The 25,125-nt window shown below is 44.1% G+C and overlaps 1 protein-coding gene across 1 annotated transcript in view; it reads left to right on the top strand.

The window, feature by feature from the left end:
* ADAMTS6 (ADAM metallopeptidase with thrombospondin type 1 motif 6) overlaps positions 1-22,558 on the top strand; it is a 648,820-nt gene extending 626,262 nt beyond the window's left edge. The window contains exons 24-25 of the mRNA XM_030193183.1: positions 7,919-8,075; positions 21,605-22,558. Coding sequence (XP_030049043.1) covers positions 7,919-8,075; positions 21,605-21,714 — 267 coding nt within the window. The 3' untranslated portion in view covers positions 21,715-22,558. The remainder of the gene's footprint in view (positions 1-7,918; positions 8,076-21,604) is intronic.
* Positions 22,559-25,125: the final 2,567 nt, after the last annotated feature.

Here is a 25,125-nt window from a genome sequence, read left to right as displayed (position 1 = left end):
AGGGGGCGCGACGAGGAGGCAAGGCGTGGGGGGGCGAGGAGGCGAGATGTGGCGGTGGGGGGGAGGTTGCGGGGCGGTACTCAAAATGTGCCCCCAACCTCGGGCTCTGGCCCCCTCCCACCGTGAGGTCTGGCTATGCTCCTTGGTGGCAGAAGGACATTTTTCTCTCAAAAATGTCAAAGTTGCAATTTTTGACACACCAATTGTAGACATTTTGCTCCACAGTTCAAATTTCATTCAAATTTCTGTTGGAATGTAATTGTATTTTACATGCATTGACTGTCACCTATTATTTCTCTGTGATTACTCTGTGACCTCTGATGTGAATTACTTAGAGAGGTCACCAGTGTTGCCAGGTGGGCGGTTTTACCGCCCAATTGGGCGGTTTTCCGCGCCCCGCCGCGGGAAATTTTTGCCCGCGGCGGGTTGCGGTTTTTTGGGCGGTTTTTTAGGCTTCCGGGCGGCTTTTTGGGCGGCTTTTTGATTTTTTTCGGCCGCGGGGGGCGGGGTTAGTGACATTTTTGGGCGGGGTTAGTGACGTGGGAGGGCGGGGCCGATGACGTGGGAGGCGGGGCCGATGACGTGGGAGGCGGGGCCGATGACGGGGAGGCGGGGCTGATGACGGGGAGGCGGGCCCGATGACGTGGGAGGCGGGGCTGATGACGGGGAGGCGGGCCCGATGACGTGGGAGGCGGGGCCGGTGACGGCGGGGGCGGGGCCGGTGACGCGGGGGTGGGGGTGTCAGGGGCGGGGTTTGTGTTTGGGCGGGTTTTGGGCTGGTTTCTGGCCCGGATTGGGCTGGAAAAAAAATTTCTACCTGGCAACCCTGGAGGTCACACAGCTATGCAACTTCCTGTGGGGGTTAGATGCAGCAGATGCAGCACATGGAGCACATGGAGCTCATGATCTCTCCTAACCTGAGAGGATCTATGGTGGTGTGAGCATCCATTACCATCTAAGCACATGGAAGGAGCTGATAATACAAATGTATAGTAATATGTATATATAAGCCTGTCTGATTATAATCTAACTACAAACTGTGAGTAAACAGATGTTTTGTTACTTCAACTTTAAAGTGACTCAGCAGTGAATTATTCAGGGGTGAATGAGAGAGAGATGAAGAAAGAAATTAACATTTCTAAAGCTGAAGCTGTGTGTACTAAAATCTGCTAATTATTTACTACAAATAATCCAACAATTTCGAGGGGGGATGTTGGGGGTGTGTTTTTGGCAGATAGACATTTCTCCTAAAAAATGGAACAAAATGAAAATGCCTAGGACCAAAATGAAGATGTTTTTAGCTAGACATATTTCAATCATGACTAAGTGTCCAAAGGTTGCTCTAAATAACCAAATGACCACTGGCTGGATTAAGGCATAACCTCTCATACTTCCCCAATGGCCACTGACCCTCTCCCAGCCCCCTAAGATGTGAAAGAAACGTTACATTCCAAGCTCTATGACAGCTTCAGATATGATGGCCATTCCTATTAGAGCAACAGGTAGGTCCCAGAAGTAGCCTAGTGGTCAGTGCAGTAGACTGTAAAGAAGGGGATCCAGGCCCATATCCCACTGTAACTGGTACACTTATGGTGGAATGTGTGAGCCCTCCAAAACTTACCAAAAACCTACTGTACCCACATATAGGTGACACCTGCAGGCATAAGGGCTATTGTAGTGGTGTAAAGTAGGTTTTTGGTGTTTTTTTGGAGGGCTTACCATACAATATAAGGAGGTAAGGGTGAGATGTGTACCTGGGACCTTTTATGTGAAGTTCACTGCAGTGCCCCCTAGGGTGCCCCACTGCTCTGCTGGGATGTTTATGTGGCCAGTCTACTAAGAATGCTGACCCCCCTATACATCCCAATGGCTTGTTTTTGTGCGTTTTCCCCTTGGACTTTTTTCAAAAATGGTCCTAAAAGATAGATGCACTGAGCACAAAAATGTCTAGCAAATAGCCATTTTTGAAACAAAAAGTTGGACGTTTTTCTGGTTTGAAAATGGCCATGTTCTCTACTGGAATTTTGGATGCTTTTCACAAAATGTCCAAAATTGGATGTCTACATTAATATGGAATATGCCCCTCCACAAGTTATGGGTGTTGCATGACACACTTAGGGGTGCCCATTTATGCCTGTCATAGATGGTTGCGCCTAAATTTAAACATGCCAATTCGGATTTACACTACTGTAATGGCATCTTGGTGCAGAGATGCTGTTAAAGAATTGAGGCTCAGTGCATGGCATTGGCGCACCTATCTGGAGGTGCCAAATTATAGAGTTACCCTCTTAAGTGTTTTGAAAAATTTTAATGTGAAAAGTAGTATATAAGTTTCATAAATAAGTGAACTTGGAGGGCTGGCTTAAATCAGGCAGTCACCTAGGGTGGCAGCTTCTAGGGGATCAGTAAAGAACAGCTGCAGTCAAAGCAAAATAAGAGGCCCTGACAGCTTCACAAACTCAAAGAACCCTTAATGTGTAATTTTCATTCACGGTACAATGTAAGCCACATTGAGCCTGCAAATAGGTGGGAAAATGTGGGATACAAATGTAGCAAATAAATAAATAAATTTTCCATCGGTCCATGTACCATGGTAGATGGCCTTCAGAAAATGTCCTCATTACACAATTGTTTGTTTTTATTGCATAGTTCTGGGAGAGTTGGTGTTCGGAATGTCACGATTGTTCAATTTAATTAGCATATTCTTGGTGAGTCCTAGGGACCTGAAAGTTAACTGAGGAAGGAAAAAGGTGAAAGTTTGCCTAAGGTGCTTAATACTTTGCACCAGGCATGTGAACTTGTCAGTAATTTGTAAGATCAATGGCACAGTAGATAGTGTCAAGATATTGTTTTGAAGAGGCCTAATTCAAGGTATTGCTATGTAACACCTGGTCCAAATATTCCACAGATTCAGCAGCACCTTTACTGTTGGGGGGGGGGGGGGGGGAAATCTCACACTCAGGGGCTCACAGACCCTTTCAAACAGGTCAGAAAGGCAAGCTTTTAAGGCCTTTAAGCTTTAACCCCTTCATAATCTTGGAAACTACACAGCCACAATACATTGGGTTTTTTTCAAAAATAAAGTTTACTAAAGTGCTTGAGCTTTACCAAGTGTGCATTTTCTTCTCCTGACATTCATCTAGAAAAAGGAAGATAAAACCCTAAACACAGCTGAGGTAGTTCAAATTCAATTAACAGTGAGGTAGAAGGGCTTTTCTCCTTCCACCCCTCCTAACAGAATACTCTTTTGAGATCTTCCTTACTAGGACTTTCCCTGTATTGGTGGTACCTGCACACAGTTGTTGAATCAAGGAGGTCTCTAGTCACAAGGCTAGAAGAACAGCATTCCAGAGCTGTGGGTCCATAATACTAAATATGCGTTTAGGTATGGAAGAAAGGTGGACACATCGAAGGAGGGAATCTGGTGCAGACTGTTCTGTGAGGAATGGAGAGTCCTAGGGGGACAATAAGGTATAAGGCAGGGCCATTGCCAGACCTCGACGGAAGGGGGGCCAGAGCTCAAGGTGAGGGGAGACATATTTTGGCCCACCTCCCTGCCGCCACTTCCACCCCCTGCCACCGCTCCCCCTCCCCCCAACGCCACTGCGAAGGTACCTTGGCTGGTGGGGGTCCCAAACCCCCGCCACCTAAAGCGTTTGTCCCACACTGGTCTCACATTGTCTGGCGCCCTGTTCTATTTTCAGTCGCTGTGCATGCTCAGTTTCATTAAAACAAGCATTCACAGCGACTGAAAACAGGACAGGGTGCAAGGCAATGTGAGACCCGTGCGGGACAAACGCTTTAGCTGGCGGGGATTAGCGATCCCCACCAGCCAAACTAGGGGGCCCCAGAGCTAATTCGGGGGAGGACCAGGCCTCCGTGGCCCCCCATAGCTACGCCACTGGTATAAGGTAACATGGTAGGTAAGATGGCTGACCCAAATGGTAGAATTTATGAACTAATAGAAGCAACTTGTAGATCTGATATGAAACTGGCAACCAATGCTCTTCGTGAAGAAGAGAGGTAATATGATCGTAAACACGTAGTTCTTAGCTATGTGGAAATAGCTGTCCTTGCAAGATACCTTCCTTTGGAGAGTGTCTGTAGAACCTCTACACCCTCTCTATTACATCACTGGTAAGTGTCTGTGAAGATACTTTGGTAAGTAGTATAGGACAAGGGATTTTTAAGGGCTCCTTACAGCTTAATTAGGGACCCTTGTGCTAAAATACGTTAGAATCTGGGCTTAATGCAGGTTAACAAGGAATTTTACCTTGCACTAATCCCTGATTTAGTGTCACACTTTGCGGGGGGGGGGGGGGGGGGTAAAAAATATTTTATTGCAGGTCATGCGCTAATGTTGTCATTAGTACACAGCATTTGCGTAGAGTTAATGAGGGAGCACTTATGGCCTCCTATTTAGGAAGCATTAAGTGCTCCCACATGAACTCTGTGTTATCCGTTATGCATGTGCTATCATAATGCCACTAGCTGATAACATGGGAACGCCTACTCTCCACCTAAATATATATTTATAAAACGCTTGGGTTAGCGCATACAAACATGCAAAATACTGCAAAACGTTTTAACACGTTCTGTGGTAGCCTATGTATGTGTGCTAATTGCATGTTAAGGACTTAACACCCTTTAGTAAATATGTGGCTAAGGCTCACATGCTAATTGGGAAATTAACGTGTGGCCAGTAAGTCCCAATTAAGGGGCTAACGATCACGTGCTAATTGGAAAATTAATGTGTGGCTAGTAAGTCCCAATTAAAACTAATTAGTACTTGTTGAAGAAGCCAATTGGTGCTAATTGGCTCATTATTCTATTAAATTTTGCACATGCAAACCAGGACCGTGCCTAAATTTCTGTGCGCAATTTTTTGGCGCTTTATAGAATCAAGGAGAATATGTTATGTAATTGGAATTTTTTTTTTTTTTTTTTTTTTTTGCTAGAAGTGTCCATTGCCTATGTCCAGATTGTTTTTGCTGTACACTGCCTTGGTTGAATTTTTTTCAAAAACGCAGCAAATAAATCCTAATAAATAAATAAAAGGGCCTTTTGCCTGATACATGACCCTAGTAGTAGAACCAGTGGTGTGCTGGAGCAGGCTCTCACAGGCTCTCGAGAGTCGTTTGTTAAGTTTTTAAGAATTTTGGGAGCCGGTTCTCCATGGCTACTTTAACAAATGGATCACAAAATGTGGGCTTGGGCCCCTCCTGAATTCTCTTTTACTTTGCTGGCCAGAGAGAGCCCCCTGTTAACAATTTACCAGCACACCTCTGAGTAGAACCTAGGGTTCACTGGTGCCATTTTGAACTCACTGCCAGCAGTGGGAATCAGGTAAGCCCAGGTAGGGGTGCCTATTGGAGAATTAGGGTGTTTGTAGGACAGGGAGGCTCCTCAGGGAGGATGGGGTTGTAATGGGGGGAGTCATGTCCCCTGTCACACACCTGCCCCTGTCACACCTCACCCCGCCCCCTGTCACACCCCCACCACACCATACCCCTGCACCACAGTGCCACCTTGACCCCCCCCCCAAGAAAACCAGATTCCCTCTCTCTCCCCCCATGTATGTCCCCTCCCCAATCTTTTTTTCAGTCTCCTTCCACCCACCTTTTTTTTACAGTTCCCTCGCTCCACCCACATGACTTTATTCACATCCCCTCCCCTCCTGTACCTTATCGTCATGCCCTGCTGGCCTAGTGGCCTCTTTGGGGCAGGAAAGAGCCCCCTCTTGATCCTGGCACCACTTCAAAATGGCTGCCGAGAGTTCCAGCAGTGACCTCGCAAGACTTCTGTGGAAGTCTCACGAGACCCCTCTTTCTTGCTCCAAAGAGGCCACTAGACCACCAGGGCATGACAATAAGGTACAGGAGGGGAGGGGAGGACAGGACACCCTGAGGCCTGCCAGCCTGCATGTCTGTCTGCAAACCCGGACAAACGCAGGCTGGCAAAACCCACCTGGATGCCCTGCAGTGTCCTCAAAAAGAGGACATGTCTGGGTAAAACCGGACATATGGTAACTCTACTCATGTACCATGAGATCGATTAACCTACCGGGTAGTCCATCCCATGGTAAGATAAGGAGTAGTATAAGTCCAATTTTTACTTCATCTTAATTCCTACTCCAATTTTTACCTCATCTTAATTCCTACTCCCTTAGGGGCCCCTTTACTGAAGAGTGTGAAGCCCTAATGCACAGTTAGTGCACCAAAAAAGGCTTAAGTGTTTTGCAGTAATTTGCCTGGTAGCATGCACTAATCACACTTTATTTATTCTCTCGGGCCCTCTTTTACTAAACTGCATTAGCAATTCCCGCACAGTAAATGCGATGCAGCCCATTCACAATGAATAGTCTACAGTTCATTTGCCGCCCCGGCAATCGCTAGCGTGGTTGAGTAAAAGATAACCTGGGTAATTGTTTGAGGAGGTGGTAAGCCAAGGGCAGGGAATAGGCATGGAAGCATTATCTAGCTAGTGTATTCTGTTTAGAGCATGCTAACTGGATAATGCAGACTTAGCTTTTTTCAGGTAACATGCACTAATGCAAAGATTAGCGCATAACCTGAAAATTATTGAAAAATACCTAAAACACTGCCACATTGGAAATGGGCTTAGTGTGCAGATAAGTCCCACATTAAAACGCGTTTAGCCCATATTGTAATGCAGCTTAGTAAAAGAGCCCAGTAGTCGCATTTCATAGGGCTTTTAGTATAGACCATGAGTCGTATTTATAGCTATTCTCTGAAGCTGCACTACAGCCTCCAAATTGGACTCAATGCTTTCAGTGACATATCACCAGTGACCTATAAAATGACATATTCTCTTCTTGGTTCCAGTTACTCTTCTTTCTGTGCACTCTGATTATGGCCACCTTCAGTTTAAAAAAAAATTAGATCATAATAATAATATATTCCTAACTATAAAAATGAAAAATTACAAAAATAGCAATATATGCTTTTAGTTTTATTTCAATTTATATTTATTTTATTATACATTTTAATTTTTAAAAATATTTTATTTTCTAATACTTAATGGTGTATTCTTTTACTAAGCCGTGCTAAAAAGTGGCCTGTTCTCTTTTTAGCATGTGGGTTTCTCAAATGCTGAGGCCACTTTTTCAGCAATCTAAATATCTGCTAAGGTAGCATCTACAGAAGCCAGCTTACTAGGCTCCTGGGAATCAGTTAATATAAGTGGAGCAATAGCACAGGACGTGCACACCTTAACTTTATCAAAACGTTGAACAACGCCCTGTGAGTCAGCTGATAGTTTAAAGAAGTTCCTGGAAGTAGAGGTGAAGATCTTTCACTGCACCTCAATGAAGCTCCTTCTTGAGACAACCCTATCCTGCTAGAGCCCAACTTAATAGTTCTTGCAATCAGATACCTGTCCATAGGGCCTTTAATAGCTGGAGTAGAAGCTGACACCATCTTGGACTTGTTTTCCCATGTACCCAGAGCTGCCAACTGCTATTCTGTATACTCCACTATCAAGTTCCACAAGTGCTCTCAGGAAGATAAGGACCCAAGGCTGGCACCCAGTGATGACTTGCCAGGGAATCTGCTCGTTGCCTGTATGGTAAAAGTGCCGGGCCGATGATGTTCCAGAGCTTAGAGCAGCAGAGTAGGTCAGACCTCAGACAGGATGGTGCAGCTGCCAGAGCCTCCTGTTCTCCCTTTATGTTAATTTTTTAATGAAATGTTTTCCTTTAAACATGGACTGTAGTCTCATGGACATCAGTATACTTGAAACTCTGGTTCCTAAGCCGATGATAGAGTTAGCCATGTGCTTCTTAAGTACCAATTTTGAGCACTGTGCAATGAGTTAAAATTTCATTTTATTGTACTGCTGTTCAAAATGTATTAAATCATCTTCCTTTACTCATTTTCTCTGATTCTCTTCTACACAGTGTTCTGCACAGTGTGGTCTTGGACAGCAAATGCGAACAGTGCAGTGTCTTTCATATACTGGGCAGGCATCCAATGATTGTCCAGAAACAACTCGGCCTTCATCAATGCAGCAGTGTGAAAGCAAATGTGAAAGTTCTCCTATTTCCAATGGGGATGGTGAGTTGTAATCTTATGCATTGTAGTCTGGAGGAGCTTTATTATGCTGTAATGGTATCATTAGAAACCTTTAATTACTTTTCCATTAACTGTTTTGTTGTTTTTAGTTCTACACATGTTGGAGTAGCAATTCAAAAGAGTTTAACTGCTGTAATGTAGCTGGGTATGACATTTCAGGCTGGCATAGAGGCTAGCAAAAAATGTTTCAAATTTTGTTTTTTGGATGGGAGGGGGTTGGTGACCACTGGGGGAGTAAGGGGAGGTCATCCCCGATTCCCTCCGGTGGTCATCTGATCAGTTCGAGCACCTTTTTAGGCTTGGTCGTGAAAAAAAAGGGACCAAGTAAAGTCAGCCAAATGCTCATCAGGGATGCCCTTCTTTTTTCCATTATCGGCCGAAGACAGCCATCTCTTAACCACACCCCCGTCCCGCCTTTGCTACGCTACCGACATGCCCCCATGAACTTTGGTCGTCCCCGCGACGGAAAGCAGTTGAAGACGCCCAAAATTGGCTTTCGATTATGCCGATTTGGGCGACCCTGAGAGAAGGACGCCCATCTCCCAATTTGTGTCGAAATATGGGCGCCCTTCTCTTTCGATTATGCCTCTGCTAGGTTTTTTGAAATGCCCACAACCCATGCCCATGGCCATGCCCATGGCCACACACCCTTTTTCAGCTGCACGCATTAGAATTTGCACGTACCACGTTGTAGAATATGCCTAGAAAACTGTGTCTGCAAATTCTAATTAAAGTAAATTAGTGCTACAAATTAGCACACACAACTTAAGGCGCCCTTTATAGAATTTGGAGATGTAACTGTGAAGCCTCCATAGTGACTATTGGGCAGGGGGGGTGGGGTGTTTCTAACATTCTGCCACTCAGTGTAGAGAAGGCTTACTCAATGGCAGATAATCCAATACAGTTGTCTATACCATTGTGCGAGTACCGTGGCCTGATAATTTTTTAATTGATTTTGCATTATCTTGGAAATATTTTTTAATGAAGAAGGGAAAGATTAGACATGACAAATGTTCTAGAGGTAAAATTGAAACATCTTTATTTTGGCAAAAAGTAGATGATAGTATATTGCAGTCATCTGTTACTCCTATGGAAATTATTTATGACTGGAATGTGTTTAGCCATGATGTATTTGACGATATTACTCCTGTAACTACTAAAAGGAAGATAATTAGAAGGTCTAATAAATGGTTTGACCAAGAACTGCTTATTTTGAAATGGAATGTAAGCAAAAGGAAAGATTATGGAGGAAAAACCCCAATGAGGGAAATAAGATCAGTCAGCATATTATAGTTTCTGATTATAAGAAAGTGATATCGGACCGACCGTTCACTTGTCTATTAGATTGTAAGCTCTTTGAGCAGGGACTGTCTCTCTTTGTTAAATTGTACAGCGCTGCGTAACCCTAGTAGCGCTCTAGAAATGTTAAGTAGTAGTAGTAGTAGTATCTACCAAAAAGAAGATTTTTTTTCCAAATTAATGGGGAGAGATAAGGTAGATTTTAAGAAATTGTATAATTTACTTGACTCCTTCATTAATCTTGAGGATTTAATAAGGCCTACTGGTTTGCAGGTTCCATCAGATAAAGATTTGACTCTATATTTTAAAGAGAAGGTGGACAAATTTAGATTGCAACTGCCTTCACATACAGAAGTTTTAAGGAGTGATCATGAATACAAGGAAATTGACATGCAAGACACAGAAAACTCCTCATCATAAATCAAATTAAATCAACCCTTTTTAAATAGCATATATCATTCTCACCTAGATGAACCAAAATTAACTGTGGTTAAGAGGAATATTGAGCCTGAAACAAAGTAGGCATTGAGTTCCAGAGCTTAACTGTTCTTTGCGTGAAAAAATATTTCCTCCTATTTGTTTTAAAAGTATCTCCATGTAATTTCATTGAGTGTCCCCTAGTCTTTGTACTTTTTGAAAGAGTGAAAAATCGATTCACTTTTACCTGTTCTACACCACTCAAGATTTTATAGACCTCAATCATATCTCACACAATCCATTATCTCTCCACCATTCCAGCCATGCCTCAGCACACCATGCACCCTGAAAATAAATCCTGAAACCGTGACTGCCAGAAACATCTGTGAACAACTGCAAATCACTATTCGAAACTGGAGACTGAGACCACAATCTCACTCCATTAAACTGTTCCAAAAACGTCTGCCACAATTGCAAATCCTCCTGAACCCCTTTTCTCAGGTGAACATTATAGTGCTTCTTTCTCAACCTTTTAAATAACAGCACTATCCGGCGTGAAAAATACACCCATTGGAATTACTCATGAAGCAAATTAACCCGTCCCACTAAGGATTGTATTTCGTGCAAGGACAACTTCTTTTTCTTTAAAACTGGAGACCCTGAACTTTTTCAACAGTCAATCATGACTCCATGCACACGGAGTCTAAATCCATACCCAGAAGTATAAGTGAAGTAAAGGACCCTCACATTTCTCATCCGTCAGAAGAATGCCAAACTCAGCAGCCACATTGCAAAATGAAGAAAATGCTTCAAAATGGAGGAGTGGCCTAGTGGTTAGGATGGTGGACTTTGGTCCTGGGGAACTGAGTTCAATTCCCACTTCAGGCACAGGCAGCTCCTTGTGACTCTGGGCAAGTCACTTAACCCTCCATTGCCCCAGGTACAAATAAGTACCTGTATACAGTATGTAAGCCGCATTGAGCCTGCCATGAGTGGGAAAGCGCGGGGTACAAATGTAACAAACAAATACAAATTAAAAAATATATGCACAGGAAACAGAGCAACCAATAGGCATACACATATCAAAAAAGAGTTTCTGGTCCTCTTGAAAATACAATAAGTGAAGTAAATGAAAAAACTGATTCAATATCTGCCTTACCCATCAAAGTACCATGACCTAAAGCCTGCAGCATATTCACAACATTCTCAAAAGATGCAAATTGTACTGTACACAAACTCGGGTTGACTTCTAACCCAATCTCCACCACATCATATTTAAGGGTTTGCACCATCACACTTACTACATCTGTGCCTAAATCATTATTCAACTTGCTCGCATCTACCAGCATTAAATTGAAAACAGTTGTTAACTTGCTCTCCTCCTCCTTTGGCCCCACTAGGCACTCCCCCATGACCCTCAAATCCAGGAAAAGAATTTAAAAATTTCCCAACCCCTGACTGACGAATGAAAAGTTGCCCAACAAAACATCCACTCCCTCCCGTGGGGGCTCCTGACGGAAAAATGACATTCTAACATTTGTCATCTCCGCCAACCACAAGTCCACATCTCTCAAACCCCATGCCGCAAACATATCCTTTGCTAAACTGTTACAAAAATGCTCATCATAATTGAGCCAAGCAAATCCTCCATAATTCTGCAAGTTCTCAAAGTTATATCAGAGCACAAAAGACCTGTATACAAAGATAGTTTTGTTTATCCTAAAACACTAGAAAAAAATGTTAAACCCTAACAACCAATTAAATATTGAACATGAATCTAGAGGTGTAACCTCACATAATGTAATGCCCTTTCCTAGACACCTGAGCACCGTCACAAACACTACTCCCAGCCCCAGGCAGCGAACCTGCCCTAGAGGTCATCAGCTCCTCATCTGAGGATGAATCAGAATCTGATGTTATTGAAGATTCCCAAACCTGCAAAATATCACCCTCCCCACCCCCTCCCCGCCTTACCTTGTTTTCTAAATCTAAATGCTTCACTACATATTGTGACTGGGGCCAAGAAATGTTTTTATTATCCCGCAAACTCTTTTGCAAAGCCACTCTTTCATGCCTCCTAACAACCCTCTTACCCCTCACAGTCAAACCCGACTCACCCTCACTCACACCCACAGGATTAGTTCCCGAAAGCCCACAACACTCACCACTCTCCGTATTCTGCTGTGTAATTGAAGGCAATGAAGAACTCTCTGCATCAGCAGCCTCTCTGCATAACTCAGCTGCTCCCACTGGCATTGAAGCTTGTTTCTTCCTGATAACCCTACGTAAAGGCTGGGCCCTGCGGGAAAGCTCAACCCTGCTGCTAGGCTGCTTTCTTCCTGCACTGATTCTGTTCCTTTTACCAGTGGTCTGCTTTGAAGAAGACATTGGTGCTCAGTGCTTAGACACACTTTGCTTCGGAGCCATACTTACCACAAAAATTAACTAGCACTTTAAACCAGACCGAAACAAGGACTCAAAAGCAGCACTACAACACGTGACCAGAGCCATTTCAAAGAAGCTCAAGAACAAACTGCCGCCAGACCCTCCTTTACTGCTGGTCCAACACACCACGCAGTCAAATTGAAGCACTGGACTACACCCAGCAAAGGTAAAATGACAGAAAAAACAATTTAGAAGAAAGAAACCCCAATTATGAAGCAATTTGATCAAATTTAACATCTCCACATTCCTGCTCCAACCACCTACCACACTAGCCGTTCTTCACAAAATATCTCCTCAACCTCAACGTTCCATTTCCTCCTTCCCACCTTCCCGGAATTCCAATCACATCCCAGCTTCCATTAACCCTTTCCTTCTCAGCATTCCTCCCAATACCCTCCTCTCAAATGTATTTAATTCCAATTTCCTTTAATATAATTTTATACCCAGACAGCTCCAGGTTAATTAATTAATTAATTTTACTTGGATCTCCCAGATTCTGCTATTAAATGGTTCCTTCTTCCAACATGAATAAACTTTAAGCTAATTCCCATGTCATTAATCTTACTTTTTTCATTTCACCCCCTCTCCCCACCCTACCCAGGTGGCATACACTTCAGCTGGAGTGATGTCAATGTTATATTGCCCTCAGATAATTCCTCAGGCTTCCTTTATGTCTGAAGTCTGGAGGGCTTCCTGTGGGGTACCACAGGGTTCCCCCTTCACCTACATTGTTCAATATTTTGTTACAGTACATGGAAGAGGTTCTAGAGCAAACTAATTTGCATTCCATTGTATATGCTGATGACATTTAAGCCCTTTGTCCTATATTTGATAATTGGTTCAAAATTCTTGATGGACTATTTAGCCGTTTTAATCTGCTTGATAACTGGATTGCATTACACAGGTTGAAATTAAATAAGCGGAAGACCAAGTTATTATGGTTGGGGTCTCTGGATCATCCTTTTGTCCATCAACAATTTATAATTGGAGCAGATAGGTTTTCCTTTGGAAAATTATCTCGAATACTGGGAGTTGAGGAGGACAGTACTATTAGCCTAAAGCCTCATATAAATCTTGTTGTCAAGAAGTGTTTCTTCTTGTTAAAGAGATTTTGGCTTATAAAGAAATATTTTGATCCCCTTGCATTTCGATTAGTAGTTCAATCTGTAATACTGTCAAGGAATGACTATTGTAATGTAGTCTTCTGAGGTTGTACTAAGGCTTCATTAAGAAGCCTTCAGATAGTCGTTTCTTTCTTTACAACATCCGTAAAATCCGCCCCTTTCTTTCCGAGCACTCTACCAAAACCCTCATCCACACCCTTGTCACCTCTCGTCTAGACTACTGCAATCTGCTTCTTGCTGGCCTCCCACTTAATCATCTCTCCCCTCTCCAGTCGGTTCAAAACTCTGCTGCCCGTCTCATCTTCCGCCAGGGTCGCTTTACTCATACTACCCCTCTCCTCAAGACCCTTCACTGGCTCCCTATCCGTTTTCGCATCCTGTTCAAACTTCTTCTACTAACCTATAAATGTACTCACTCTGCTGCTCCCCAGTATCTCTCCACACTCGTCCTTCCCTACACCCCTTCCCGTGCACTCCGCTCCATGGATAAATCCTTCTTATCTGTTCCCTTCTCCACTACTGCCAACTCCAGACTTCGCGCCTTCTGTCTCGCTGCACCCTACGCCTGGAATAAACTTCCTGAGCCCCTACGTCTTGCCCCATCCTTGGCCACCTTTAAATCTAGACTGTAACCACTGTAACCACTTGTAACCACTCGCTTTCACCTACCCTCCTCTCTTCCTTCCCGTTCACATTAATTGATTTGATTTGCTTACTTTATTTATTTTTTGTCTATTAGATTGTAAGCTCTTTGAGCAGGGACTGTCTTTCTTCTATGTTTGTGCAGCGCTGCGTATGCCTTGTAGCGCTATAGAAATGCTAAATAGTAGTAGTAGTAGTAGTAGTAGTGCAAAATACGTTGATTAGATTGATCTACTCTTTGTGCAAATTTGATTCAATAATTCCTTATATGCTAAGGGCTTCCTCTTGAAGCGTGAGCTCGATTCGAAACTTGGGGTTATGGTTTTTAAAATATTTTATGGTATAGCTCCATCATACCTGGGGAAGACATTTAACATATCATTATTTGGTAAATCTGAATGATTATGTAATCAGGTTCTTTTAAGTCATCCCTCTGTGTGTAATATTAAGTATATTAGATTTTTGTCCACATCTGTTTTATATCAAGCGGTTACTTCATGGAAGTCTCTTCCCCTTAAACTCCAAGTAATAAGAGATTATTTAACATTTTGGAAATTACTGAAGAACTTTTTATTTTGGAAATTTATGTGCTCATATTCCAACTAAAGTATTTTCATAAATGTTGTCAAGTGCATTGTGATTAGTATGATCTATTATGAGCATAATGTATATTTTTGAACGGTTGGTTCATCCTTATATTATTGTTACCCACAGTGAACTATAAGTGCTATTTGCGGGCTATAAGACTTATGTAATAAAATGTAATGTAACCTATTAAGCTGGCCTTAACTGTATCATGTTGCCTCCTGTGTTAATAGCTAATGAGTGGAAGAGTAGCCTAATGGTTAGGACAGGAGCCTGAGAACCAGGAGAAGTAGGTTCAATTCCCACTGTAGGTCCTTGAGACTCTGAGCAAGTCACTTAACTCTTCATTTCCCCAGGTACAAAATAAGTACCTGTCTATAATATGTAAACTGAGTTTATTGTGACCACAGAAAGGAGGTATATCAAATCCCATCCTCCTACAGAACCATGATTTCCTGTGCCTTCACTGCAAAATGCAGTCCTCACCCATTCTCCATCCTACTCCACATTAGCTGTTACTGCTGTTTAACTGTTAGTATGAATTACTTGCCACATTAACAGCTTAGTAAATATGCCCTTAGATAAATGTGGAAGTGGGATCTTAAAAAAACCATAATGGAGCAACAAAGAGGTGTTCAACATAGGTGACCCAGCAAGCGTGTTCTGAACCAGAATTTTACTAATGTCTTTCTTTAGTCAATTTTAACTTCAATTTTGGCAAGGCATCAACATGTAACAATTAAAATAATAATTGTAGCAAAAGTATATACAATAATCTCTCCAGCATTCACTTCTGTAGTTTGGCAGTGCTTTACTCCTATAAGCTCCTATGTCCTACCGCTGAGGGGGGCAGGGATCAAACACAGTTTTCCCATGCCCTGATGCTCAGAACTAAACATGGGTTCTAGAGGCCGTTAGTTCCGGACTATCACCCGCATTAGTGAGTGCAGAATGTTCAGAGGCTGTAGCAGAAGAGACAATGACAGGCAGATGATCAAAAGCAAACACCGGCGTTAGAGGCTGTTAGCGCCATACTAGCGCCGGTGTTTGCTACCGCCCCATGATTAGAGCCCTTGAGCGTGTGAAACAACGCGCTTGAGGGCTCTTTGCGCAAGTAGCATGCAAATGCATGCTAAACAGGGCTCAGCGCATTCATCGATGGGCGGGGCTACAGACCATATAAGGGAGCAATTCCCTTATATGGTCTGTAGCCCCGCCCAGCGCATCCCAGGATGCACTGGGCGGTGCTGGGCGCCGCAATTTTGTGGCAGCGTCAGCCCAAGGAAAAGGAGGGAGGCAGGCTACCTCCCTCTTCCAACTAAGGTAGGGGGGCTGGGAGGGGGTTGTCTTTTACGCTGGACCACCAGGGATCGTCAGACAATGTTGGGGGGGGGGGAGTTGGGGTGGGCTGGAGGTCGCTGGGTGGGAGGGTAGGAGGGGGTTTGGCTAGCAGCCACTAGACCACCAGCGAGCATTTTCTGGGGGTTTTGGGGGGCTGGAGACCCACCGGATCTCCAGCCCTCCCTGAACTTGGTGGGGTGGGATCATCAGGGGGACCAGAGGTCCGCTGGACCTCCAGCCCCCATTGCTCAGGGCAGGGGTAGTCAGGGCCTGGTGGTCCCATGGACCTCCAGCCCCTGTGTTTGACAGGTTTCGGCTTTTGACAGCCCAGACCTGTCAAACAAGTGCGGGAGGATTGTGCTGAGTGCATGCTCAGGCACAATTTGCCCGCACTTCTACCCTATGATCAGAGATAATTGCGCTGCTTAAATTTGCATGCATTATCTCTGATCCTCTGTACGGTAAAGCCCTGCGCTGTTCCAGCGCTATTTTAGAGCGCTGTTTGGAACAGCGCGGGGCTTTTGATCATCTGCCTATGAGTGCAACAAAAATTAGCTCAAATAGCATGCAAATGTAGTCAAATGGTTGTTAATGAGGTCATTTCCTATTCCCTCCCAATGCTCAGAGAACAGCGCACAAAACAAAGCCACCCTTAAAAATAACGCCAGCTCAGAGCAGGCATTAGCATGATTGAAAAGGATTTCTCATGATTCTTTCTTTAAAAGCTGCCGGATTTTATATAATTTGGAACCAGAAGGAAGCCCGTGCAAGCCCCTAAACGCTGGTAGTGAGAAACAAATGTGTGTGAGTCAGAGCCAACCCAAAAGTGAAAGCACACATTTGTACTTGTTTCCTGCATTTAAATGTAAGCATGCCAATTAAAAAAATTAAAACATGTGGAGGGGCATAATCAAACGGGGCGCCCAAGTTTTCCTGGGGCCGTCCTCGTATTATCGAAACAAGATGGGCGGCCATCGTTCGTTTCGATAATACAGTCAGGGATGCCTAAATCTCCACATTTAGGTCGACCTTAGAGATGGTTATCCCTAGAGATGGTTGTCCCTGATTTTCGGCGATAATGGAAACCGAGGACGCCCATCTCAGAAACGACCAAATCCAAGCCATTTGGTCATGGGAGGAGCCAGCATTCGTAGTGTAGTGGTCCCCCTCATATGCCAGGACACCAACCGGGCACCCTAGGGGGCACTGCAGTGGATTTCAGAAATTGCTCGAGGGGCATAGCTCCCTTACCTTGGGTGCTGAGCCACTCATTCCCCCCAAAAAAAACCCACTCCCCACAACTGTACACCACTACCATAGCACTAAGGGGTGAAGGGGGGCACCTACATGTGGGTACAGTGGGTTTCTGGTGGGGTTTGAAGGGCTCACATTTACCACCACAAGTGTAACAGGTAGGGGGGGATGGGCCCGGGTCCGCCTGCCTGAAGTGCACTGCACCCACTAAAACTGCTCCAGGGACCTGCATACTGTCGTCATGGAGCTGGGTATAACATTTGAGGCTGGCAAAAAAAAAAAATGTAAGTTTTTTTTAGGGTGGGAGGGGGTTGGTGACCACTGGGGGAGTAAGGGGAGGTCATCCCCGATTCCCTCCGGTGGTCATCTGGTCAGAAAAAATGGACCAAGTAAAGTCGGCCAAGTGCTCATCAGGGACGCCCTTCTTTTTTCCATTATCGGCCGAGGATGCCCAAGTGTTAGGCATGCCCCAGTCCCACCTTCGCTATGCTGCTGACACGCCCCCATGAACTTTGGTCGTCCCCACGACGGAAAGCAGTTGAGGACGCCCAAAGTCGGCTTTCGATTATGCCGATTTGGGCACCCCTGAGAGAAGGACGCCCATCTCCCGATTTGTGTCGCACAGAAAACAGACGCCAGTGTGTGCTTCACCTTTTGCCAGGCGTATGTGCACAGGAGCTGAGCTTACCTTGAAACTCTTCTGTGCATATGTGAAGCACCTTCCCCCAACCTTGCTTTCACTTTTATAGTGTGCATATAGAAAATGAGAATTGTTCAATACACATGAAAATTCTTACTTAGGAAATGATATAATCTCACTTTGGGGGATCTTTACATAGGGGGCATTTTACTAAGCTGCTGTAGGCTCTACACACATGCAGCACACACCCAAATGATACTATCGCCAGGCCAGTGCGCCACCATAGCAGTAATTTCAGATTTGGCGTGCACCCATAATGCCTGGAAGAATTATTTATTTACTTCCTTCCATTCATGCCGTTTCTGGTGGTAATCAGCAGTAGGCGTACACTGACTTGTCACCGCGCGTGTAGCGCATGAGTCCTTACCACTACATCAATGGGTGATGTTAAGGGCTCAGGCCGGTTTTAGATGTGTGCTGGTTTCAGTTTTACTGCATGCCTTTTACCCGTTAAATTAAAAAAAAACTTTTTGCAAATGCAGTAAAAACTGACCCGGTGCGTGCTTAATACACACGCCTACACTGCCACAGGCCACTTTTTACCACGGCTTAGTAAAAGGGCCCCATAGAGGGGCATAATCAAATGTCGCCAGCGAAATAGGTCGCCGGCAATCTATTTTGGCAGCGGCGCAACAGCTGGCCGGAACCGTATTTTCGAAAAAGATGGCCGGCCATCTTTTTTTCGATAATACGGTTTAGCCCGGCCAAATGCCAGAGTTCACTGGGTTTGAGATCGCCGGTTTTGTTTTTCAGCGATAATGGAAAAAAACTGCCGGCCATCTCAAACCCGGCGAAATCCAAGGCATTTGGTCGTGGGAGGAGCCAGCATTTGTAGTGCACTGGTCCTCCTGACATGCCAGGACACCAACCGGGTACCCTAGGGGGCACTTCTAAAAATTAAAAAAATATATACAAATAGCTCCCAGGTCCATAGCTCCCTTACCTTGGGTGCTGAGCCCCCCAAATCTCCCCAAACCCACTTCCCACAACTCTACACCATTACCATAGCCCTTATGGGCGAAGGGGGTCACCTACATGTGGGTACAGTGGGTTTTGGGGGGGTTTGTAGGGCTCAACACTTAGCACCACAAGTGTAACAGGTAGGGGGGGTGGGGGATGGACCTGGGTCTGCCTGCCTGAAGTGCACTGCACCCATTAAAAACTGCTCCAGGGACCTGCATACTGCTGTCAGGGAGCTGGGTATGACATTTGAGGCTGGCATACAGGTTGGCAAAAAAGTGTTGTATTTTTATTTTTTTAGTGTGGGAGGGGGTTGGTGACCACTGGGGGAGTATGGGGAGGTCATCCCCCATTCCCTCCGGTGGTCATCTGGTCAATTGGGGCACCTTTTTGAGGTTTGGTCGTGAAAATTAAAGGACCAAGTAAACCCGGCGAAATACTGCTTAACACCACTTTTTTTTTCCATTATCCGCGAAAGCCGGCCATCTGGTAGCCACGCCCATGCCCGCCCATGTCCCGCCTTCGCTCCACCACTGACACGCCCCCTTGCACTTTCACCAGTGCAGTGACGGGAAAGCGGCGATGGTGTCAAAAACGCCACTTTTGATTATACCGATTTCGCCGCTTTTGCGAAATTGCCGGCCATCTCCTGATTTATGTCGGAAGATGGCCAGCGATCACTGTCGAAAATAAGCCTGATAGTAACATAGCAACACAGTAGATGACAGCAGATAAAGATCTGTACGACCCATCCAGTTTGCCCTGGATGGGTTGTACAGGTCTAGGAAATGGCAATTTTCAAAACAAAAAGATAGATGTATTTCAGTTTTGTAAATGGCCACATTTGCCACTTGATTTTTGATGTTTTCAGCAAAATGTCCAATGTTGGATTTAGATGTATCAAAAATGCTTCTGTATATTGTCTAGTCTCCAGAGAAGCCCTGAACCCAGTTAAAAACAATCCCCAATATACCTAACATACTTAATTTTGAGTAATAAACTTGGTAGCATTATATAAATTATGATTATAATAATATATAAGTTACAGATTTGGTAAGGGTGCCCATGATAGGTAGGTGTAGCAAAGATGGAGCATTTGTATAAGGAAGATGAAATGTTATCTCCCATTTTCTGTCCAGAGTTCCTGAGAGCTGTAGGAAGATTGATGATCGAATTTAATGAGCAAGGGAAAGGTATCTTAGCAAGTAGGAAATCCTACTTCCAAAGAGAGAAAATAGATGCATGAACTCAGGCCAGAGTTTCTAATTCTTCTGCAGCTTATCGGCTAGTGCAGGGCTGAAAATATAGCTAGCACAATATAACTGGCTATCTTGAAGACACCCCACTAATCAGAAGGAAGTTTAGGAAGCCTGACCTGCTTCCATTAGTTATAGAGTTTGCTAATTGTGACAAAGAGCAGGATAGCTTTACCACCATTTTCTTTGAGGAAGCTGTAATTTTGTGTCCCTGTTTTACTGCTGTTGGCAAATGCATTTTTGATGTAGGTGAAAGCGCCAAATAAACTCTGGTTAGATTCTTCACTAGTGAGATTGATCTGTACTATTTTTTTTTTTAATTTTGTATTTCAAACCATTTAAATTTTTACAAGCGATAAAAACAACTTGCTGGAAATACAGAGAAAGTAATATAGGAATTATTTCAGTCAGGTAATTCTATTCTCTTCCTTAGACCACTAAATAGGTAGACAAAGAGATCAATTAAACAGTAAACAGGAAAAAAAACTGTGGTATTAACCTGATTATCCCCAGATATTACTCGTCTAATTCATTATTCCACATTGATCATCTGGTTGGCTTCTTTAAGGCCAATACGGTGTATAGTCAAATCATTTCATGGAAAACATACTTATTGTCCAATATTAGTTAGAAATAATACATCTGATTACATTCTTTCTCTTTTAGATGGCAATTTTGTTTCAGATATAATTTTATTAGAGAGTTATATGGACAATTTAACTGAACCCTTTGAGAGTAAAAAATTGATATAACAAATGATTCTACACGAGCAAGAAGTGGTTATGATTTTGAAAATGATAATAGACCAGAAACTTTGAATAATAAAATGAATATTATTATAGATGATTAATATCGAGATTATTGTTTTTCCCAGAGTTCCAGGTATGACTCCTAAAATTTTCCTCAGAAATATTTCCTCAATTATTACTTTAAAAGGAGTGAAGCCTGTGAAAACTGGGATTACTTTAATCAGTGGGATTTGAATTAGAGATTTAAGTATATGTATTGTTAAATAACTTCTGGTTTTTAAAAGAGATCTGTACTATTTTAACTTATCCCCAGATCCCACTGCATCTTTTGCAATTTGAACAACCAGTAAGCAAAAGAACTGTTCAGCTATTAAGGAGAACACAGGCTTCATTAATTATCTTTTATGAAAGTGTAGACCTCCAGGATTGCAGAACAGATACACTGTGCAATCTGAGAAAGAAGAGGATTTCTACTTGTGTTTTCTTTTTCCCCAGTTGTGGAGCACAGGGGTGTTAATGTTGCAGAGAATTTTTAAATGAGACCTAGACGTGACTGAAGTGTGATAAACGAATTTTATCTTATTTCATCACACCATGAGATTGCTTTGTGAGCTTCCTCTGTCCTATTCCAAATATTGCTGATCTCATGAACCCACATGTGTGTAAGTATTTATTGTTAGTTTAGGTTTGTACTTATTTGTGTCTAATTAATTTCCATTTTTGTGTCTTATTTCATTAGAGTGCAAAGATGTGAACAAAGTGGCTTATTGTCCCCTGGTGCTGAAGTTCAAGTTCTGTAGCCGAGCATACTTCAGACAGATGTGTTGCAAGACCTGCCAAGGACACTGACCCAACCAACTGAGAAAGAACCTTAAAATTCCATTGTGGAAATGTGTCTGTCAAAGAGAGGCATACTAAAGAATGGGACTGTTACCCTTGCAAATGCATTACCCTGTGGAAAACGTAACCACTGGTCAGCCTCAGCTGACAGGATTTCAATAGTTTAACTTCTGTGAAGTGGGATTTATTCTTTCAAAATGCTGGATGCAGCATAAGGAGGGAAAGCCAAATTGGAATGTTCAGAACAACATGCATAGATGATTTCTATGGGACATTGTGCTCTTTTGAGTAAATCCATTAGTCTACATACAGTACCTCCACTGACCATTAAGATAATATTTTATTATGGACAAGCAATGACACTGAATCCATTTATATTTAAAACTCTTTAAAAATATAGCTGTTATGATGGGCTACCATGGAATAGAGTCAAAGCTAATAACTAATATTAACTATTTAATCTCACTAAGTAGCACCACAATTTAAATTATAAAATGGGCTTTTGAAATGTTATGTAAGGAGCAATTATAACATCAGAAGTAAAGAAAATTGGGTTTTTTTCTTCTTCATTCCAACTGATTTCCATAGGATTTAGTTATCATTTCTGAAATAATGCTGTGAGCCACGTAAAGCTGTGGCTTTATGTGAACACCGGCAAAGGATTAGTAAATTGTTCATCAGTTATTGCAAGCATGCATGAAATGCAAATCTGTAAACTAGAGGTCTTTTTTCTAAAGTGCATTATGCAGCTGTGCAGTTAGCACATCAATTAGCACAAAGTAACTGTTAGCACACAGTAGGGGCGGACTGACCATTCGGGCAAACCGGGCACTGCCTGAGAGCCCAGAGGCTCTAGGGGCCCTGAGGGTAGGGTTACCAATTTTGTCCCCCCAAAAGGAGGACGCATGCCCCGCCCCCTTTCACACCCCGCTCCACCTCCTGTCACATTTTCCCTTCTCCCCTGTCATACACCCCGCCACACCCCCCTCCCACTTACCTTACTACTGCCCTGGTGGTCTAGTGATCTCTTCGGGGCAGGAAGAGCCCCCTCTTTCCTGACCGGAGCACTGCCCTGCGTGCATCTTCCTGTTCCTGATCTCGGTGCTGATTCAAAATGGCCGCCGAGAGTTGAAGTCTCGCGAATTCACTTCACTCTCGGCAGCATTTTGAATCGGTGCCGAGATCAGAAACAGGAAGGATGCATGCAGGCAGCGCTCCGGGCAGGAAAGAGGGGGCTCTTTCCTGCCCCGAAGGTGGAAGAGGTCACTAGACATTCAGGGCAGTAGTAAGTAAGGGGAGGGGAGGCTAGCAATCTGCCCATTTGTCCGGATTTCTGGACAAATGGGTAGGCTGGTGGGTGGGCCGTCATATGGCCCGCCCACCAGCCTGTCCGTTTGTCCAGAAATCCGGACAAACGAGCAGATTGGCAAAACCCGCCCGGTTGCCCAGACATGTAAATCCAGACATATGGTAACCCTACCTGAGGGACTCTACCCCTCTGCCGATACTGCCACACACTACAGCCCGTTGAGCCTCAATGGGCCCTCCCCAGTCCCACCTTGAAGGGCCCTGGTGGTCTAGTGGCCTCTGCAGAGGCAGGAAAAAACAACACTCTTTCCTGCCTGCTGCTGCTGTGTTTTAAAAATGGCTGCTGAGACTCCCTGCAGCAGTCTCGAGAGACGGTCAAGACCCATGAGACTAGCGTGAGAAGTCTTGGCACCAATTTTGAAAACATGGTGGCACCAGACAGAATAGCAGTAGTGGACATGAAAGAGTGGGGTTGTTTCCTGCCTCCAAAGAAGCCACTAGACCACCAGGACCCTTCAAGGTAGAACCGGGAAGGACCCATTCAGGCTCGGGAGATTGTAGTGTGCAGGATTGGGGGCAATCAGCTGCAGTGGTAGGGGGTGCTTGTAGTGTGTGTGTGGGGGGGGTGGCTGCAACACAGTGGTAGGGGGTACCAGCAGCACAGCAGTAGGGAGGTGGTGGATGGCAGCGACCAGGGGGGCCCAATGACCTTTTCTGTCCAGGGACCCAGATCACTGTCAGTTTGCCCCGGCACACAGCTGCAGTAACCATTACTATGCTGGCATGACAAGACACACTAATTCATATGCTACAACTAAATTTGTGAGCAATATTTTTGGCAACCTTTATAGAATCAGGGGGACCGCCTCCGAAATAAGCGTCAGTAATAGCATCCACGCAACTGCACTTACTGCACTGTAAAATATTTTGTGTGTGGTAACTGGATGAAGACATGCTAGGAACACCCAAACAGATCACAGATTTTGCACTTACTACGTGATCATTTTTGCATCTAACACAGGGTATGTGCAAAACTTTACTGCACTTGTGTAAAAGGACCTCTGAGGCAGATTGGTCTAATGATGCCTGTTGTACGCACATGGCTGAGATTTCTATTAAAAGGAAGAAAGCATCATGCAGTAGCCAGGATCAAGTAGTGACTGAAGGCAATCAGGTTGGGCAGCCCACTGCCAATGTGTGTATAGTAGGATGCTACAGCTTGTATTTCACCGCTTCAGCTCATTACTGTTTACATCTTCAGCGAACGAGTAGCTTTAACTTTGTTGAGTTTTATTTTCTTCAGCATTCCTATATTCAACATTACCAAGAAGTTAAAATGACATTTTCTAGATGCTCCCATGTGGCTTGATGTACTGGGAGGGTATCAGATGAAAGTAATCTATGTGTAATATGCGCATGTTCAGTTTCTGTGAACCTTACGGAATAGATCAATATTACAGTGAAACTTTTTTTTTAACGAGAGACGGGAGAGCTTTAGATCATGTACAGATTTAAATTAACCAACATATTGTTGTGCATATTTTGAATTGCATATATGAAGGGGCCTGCATTATTTTCAAAATTAACACGTGGCCGGCATTTGCCCATGCAATTATCGCACAGGGCAACCATTTAACACACCTTGAGTGCATTGACGATAATATGTTTGCAACTGTGCCATCAGCAATGCCCTAAGGGGCTGGTTTTAAAAAGTACCTTCCCATCCCCCCCCAGCAGCCTCCACTCCGAACATCTGTACAATAACCCCTCCAACACCACCCCTGATATCATACAGTAAACCTTCTATACTGCTGCTCTCCCCAACCTCTAGCAGGCTGCACTGTCCCACTAACCCAGGCACCTTTGATGGCTAGGGTGGGGCAGGAGTGATCCCCTTATTTGTCAGCTAGACCCCTGGCAGTACTACTATGAGACTACCACTAGGGGTCATAGCTCCCATTTTGAACCCAGGCTATGAGAGAGCAGAAGCATCCAGGGGTCACGCCTGCTCCCACTATCCACCAAGGCCTCTTGGCAAGAGCTGGGGGGATGAGGGATTCTGGGGAGTGAGGGGATTGTTGTAGCCTGATGGGAAAGGGGGAGGGGATTGTT

Source organism: Microcaecilia unicolor, chromosome 2 (assembly GCF_901765095.1).
Source record: "Microcaecilia unicolor chromosome 2, aMicUni1.1, whole genome shotgun sequence".
NCBI lineage: Eukaryota > Metazoa > Chordata > Amphibia > Gymnophiona > Siphonopidae > Microcaecilia > Microcaecilia unicolor.
The sequence above is the reverse complement of the archived record's forward strand: the minus strand, read 5'-3'. Positions and strand labels throughout refer to the sequence as shown.